Raw genomic sequence first — 3668 nt, forward strand, 5'->3', positions numbered from 1 at the left:
TCTCAAAGACTGTTTATCTTTTTCATGCATGATCATGAGGTATAACTTGTGATGATTTGTTCCACTTGCAGATGGTAAATATTCCCTCCAACACCAAAGAAGTGGAAGAACCAGGTATGGATCCATCTCACATGTCTTCTTCAGGACAGAAACTGCTCATATGATCCTAATGCATTCATCTCATTGTGTTTTCCAGTGGTGGTCTGCGCACTGGCACCAGAGCCCAAACCATCGAGGGTTGTTCTTGGTGAGTAAATCCTAAAACTAAAATGAGAACATTAAAACATGGTCACTCCCAGACAGGCTGAGCATGTGCTTCCCTGCATGATGGATTTAATGCAGTGTAACAGCTGCACTGCTGCCACGTCCCTGACCCCTCTCTGTTAACACCTGTTTTATCTGCCCAACATGTGTGATTGTCAACACAAGACTGACCGAGTGAGGTTTCTTTTACAGACTCGAGCAGCGCCTCTGAGCTGGAACAGAGTTCGAGCATGATGGTACATGATCTGAAGTTGAACCCCAGCGACAAGAAGGAGATCCGACGAGAGCTGGAGCAGTCATGAGTAAGAGGATAAAGTCACAATATAGGAGAACAAAATAGATATTTAATGAGAAGGAGTAGCCTCTTTTCCTTACTTCCGGTTGACTTGCATACAGACACAGGGCTGCGTGGAAATGATCTATGAAACGACATATAAGCTATGAAGAGACGCTTTCTCTAGACCAGGGGTCTCCAACACGTCGATCGCGAGCTACCGGTAGCTCGCGGGCAGGTTTTCAGTAGCTCGCCTGATAGGTTGACCGAAAAAAATAAAAAAATAATAATAATAATAAAAAAAATTTAAAAAAATTATATTCCGACGACAGTAAATGCACCTCATCTCACTTACGTTCACATATATGTCACATTGGTGTCCGGTGTAAATGTAGCCAAAGTGACGTTGTGACGTTGAGTGACGTTGTACGCTCGCTAAGCTAAAGTGAGGAGTTTGGTGGTATTAGCAGAACTTTACACAAACAACAAAGATGGAAAACCAAGGTGGCCAAGTCAAGAAAAAGCAGAAAACATACAATTTCCATTTGGAGTGGGAATGCGAGTTCTTCTTTACTAGCGTGAAGGACAAGTGTGTGTGCCTCATATGCGGGAGCAGTGTTTCGGTCGGCAAAAGAGGTAACGTGGAGCGCCACCACACTCAAGTCCACGGTAACTTTGCACGGGATTTTCCAGCAGGCAGCACTCTACGGACTGAGAAAGTGAACCAGCTGAAAGCAAACCTTAAAAAACAGCAATGTTTATTCATCGGACCGACGAAGAAAGCCAACGCGGCCACGGAGGCATCATTTAAAGTGGCGCACATTTTGACAAAGCACAAGAAGCCATACACCGATGGTGGGATGGTGAAGGAAGCAATGACAGCGGTGGCCGACACATTATTCAAGGACCATAAAAGTAAGACTGAAATCATGTCCGCTATCGCTGATGTACAGCTTGGCGCAAACACAGTGGCACGGCGAGTGTCTGCGCTCTCTGCCGATGCAGTGGGTCAGTTGGAGCGGGACATGATTAAATGCAAATGGTTTTCAATTCAATGTGACGAGTCGGTGGATGCGGCTGATACCGCTCAGATGGCTGTGTTTGTCCGGATGGTTTTCGAAGACGCTTCCACCAGAGAGGAGTTTTTGACGTTGCTTCCACTAAAAACCACAACCAGAGGAGTCGATATTTACAACGTTGTGAAAAAGTACTTCGTTGAAAATAACGTGCCTATTGAAAAGCTGGTGTCTATTACAACAGACGGCGCACCAGCTATGACAGGACGCCACTCAGGATTTATTGCACTGTGCAAGGCCGACCCGGACTTTCCTAAAATTGTGAACTATCACTGCATCATTCACCAGCAGGCTATATGCGCCAAAGTCATGAGATTTGATCATGTGATGACACCTGTCATTAAGATCATCAACTCCATTCGCGCAAAGGCCAAGCAGCACAGAAGCTTCAAACTGCTCCTCCAGGAACTGTCTGCTGAACACAGTGATCTCCTTCTCCACACTGAGGTGAGGTGGCTGAGCCGAGGAAAAATACTGCATCGCTTCTGCTCATTGCTGAACGAAATCAAGGCTTTCATGGTGTCAAGAGAGGAGGACACTACACTTTTGTCTGATGCTGAGTGGCTGCTTGATCTTGCGTTCCTGACAGACATGACAGAGAAACTCAATCAGCTCAACACCCAGTTACAAGGTAAAGACAGAACAATTTCTGACATGATCAGTGCTGTTAAGGCTTTTAAAGCAAAACTGTCATTCTACCTCCAGCAACTGAAAAACAAAAGACTGCAACACTTCCCAACAGTAGTTAAGATGTTAGATAGCCATGCAGGGGCGGACTTTGTTTTGGATGTCAATAAATATTGTGACCTCATGTCAAAGCTAGGCCAGGAGTTTGAGGATAGGTTCAATGATTTTGATAAGCTGGAGCCATGTGTGGCATTCATTGCCAACCCATTCATGGAGGTAGACATCACAGAGATTTCAGAAAAGATGGCTGAACTGTTCACTGTCAATCCTGTGGAGATGGAGATGGAGGTTATAAATCTCCAGAATCATGTTCAGCTTAAGTCTCAGCAACACTCACAACATTTCTGGAGCCTTGTAGACCCAGAAAACTACAAGAACATTCACCAAGCAGCACTTAAAATTTCTGCTTTATTTGGTTCGACATACCTTTGTGAAGCTGCTTTTTCTGACATGAATGTCATCAAATCTAAATTCAGAACAAGACTGACAGATGAACATTTAAATGACTGTATTAGAGTGAACCTGAGTGCATACACTCCAGCATACACCTCTTTGGTGGACTCCATGCAGTGCCAGTCATCTCACTAAGTTTTAAAAAGAGTGAGTGTACTAATGTTTTCTTGGACCTTTGATGTTGAGTTATTGAGTTATTGTTATTGAGTTGAGTTATTTTTGATAAGCATTGTGTATTGCAATTTCACACGTGTACAAACAGAAGGACTCCATGCAGTGCCAGTCATCTCACTAAGTTTTAAAAAGAGTGAGTGCACTAATGTTTTCTTGGACCTTTGATGTTGAGTTATTAAGTTATTGTATTAGAGTTGAGTTATTTTTGATAAGCATTGTGTATTGCAATTTCACACGTGTACAAACAGAAGCTTAAGTCAGTTGATTAATAAATATGTGCGATGTGATGCAAGTAGCTCTTGGCCACTTAATTTTTTTCTAAGTAGCTCTCAGTTGAAAAAAGGTTGGAGACCCCTGCTCTAGACCTTCACCCTTCTGCTTCTTCTTCTCAGAATCTAAGTGGTGTAAAGAGCAAGGATTTCACTTTCTTCTTGGCCAAAGTGAATTCATTGGAGGACCAAGCAAAGGAGGTGCCTGGTTACTGGCGCTGTCGGGGGGAGCTCGACCTCAGCTTGGACGAGAAGATGAGCGCCAGAATGATGACAGAAGCTCCTCCAGAGCCTCAGGCTCCATCTGGACAAGCGGTTCAAGGTGCTTCCTCAGACTCCGTCATCAGAAATCCTCTTTTAATTCTTATTCTGCTAACAGACCAATTTAAACCACACCACACTGGACTTTCCATCTCCACTCAGCCTTATATGACTGATTTGAAATGAAATATTAGTTTCATTTTTATAAAG

At 43.6% G+C, this 3668-nt stretch overlaps 1 protein-coding gene across 1 annotated transcript; it reads left to right on the forward strand.

Moving 5' to 3' along the window:
• The first annotated feature begins 843 nt into the window (after positions 1 to 843).
• On the forward strand, positions 844 to 3033 carry LOC128460547 (general transcription factor II-I repeat domain-containing protein 2-like). Its single transcript, XM_053445781.1, has one exon. It carries the CDS (start codon positions 1030 to 1032, stop codon positions 2887 to 2889), a length of 1860 nt encoding a protein of 619 aa, XP_053301756.1. The 5' UTR covers positions 844 to 1029; the 3' UTR covers positions 2890 to 3033.
• The last annotated feature ends 635 nt before the right edge of the window (positions 3034 to 3668 follow it).

This window comes from Pleuronectes platessa, chromosome 17 (genome assembly GCF_947347685.1).
Source record: "Pleuronectes platessa chromosome 17, fPlePla1.1, whole genome shotgun sequence".
NCBI classification, from domain to species: Eukaryota; Metazoa; Chordata; class Actinopteri; order Pleuronectiformes; family Pleuronectidae; genus Pleuronectes; species Pleuronectes platessa.

What these genes read in the sequence shown, in the direction of transcription:
- LOC128460547 (XM_053445781.1), top strand. Translation starts at nt 1,030, where the DNA reads ATGGAAAACCAAGGTGGCCAAGTCAAGAAAAAGCAGAAAACATACAAT.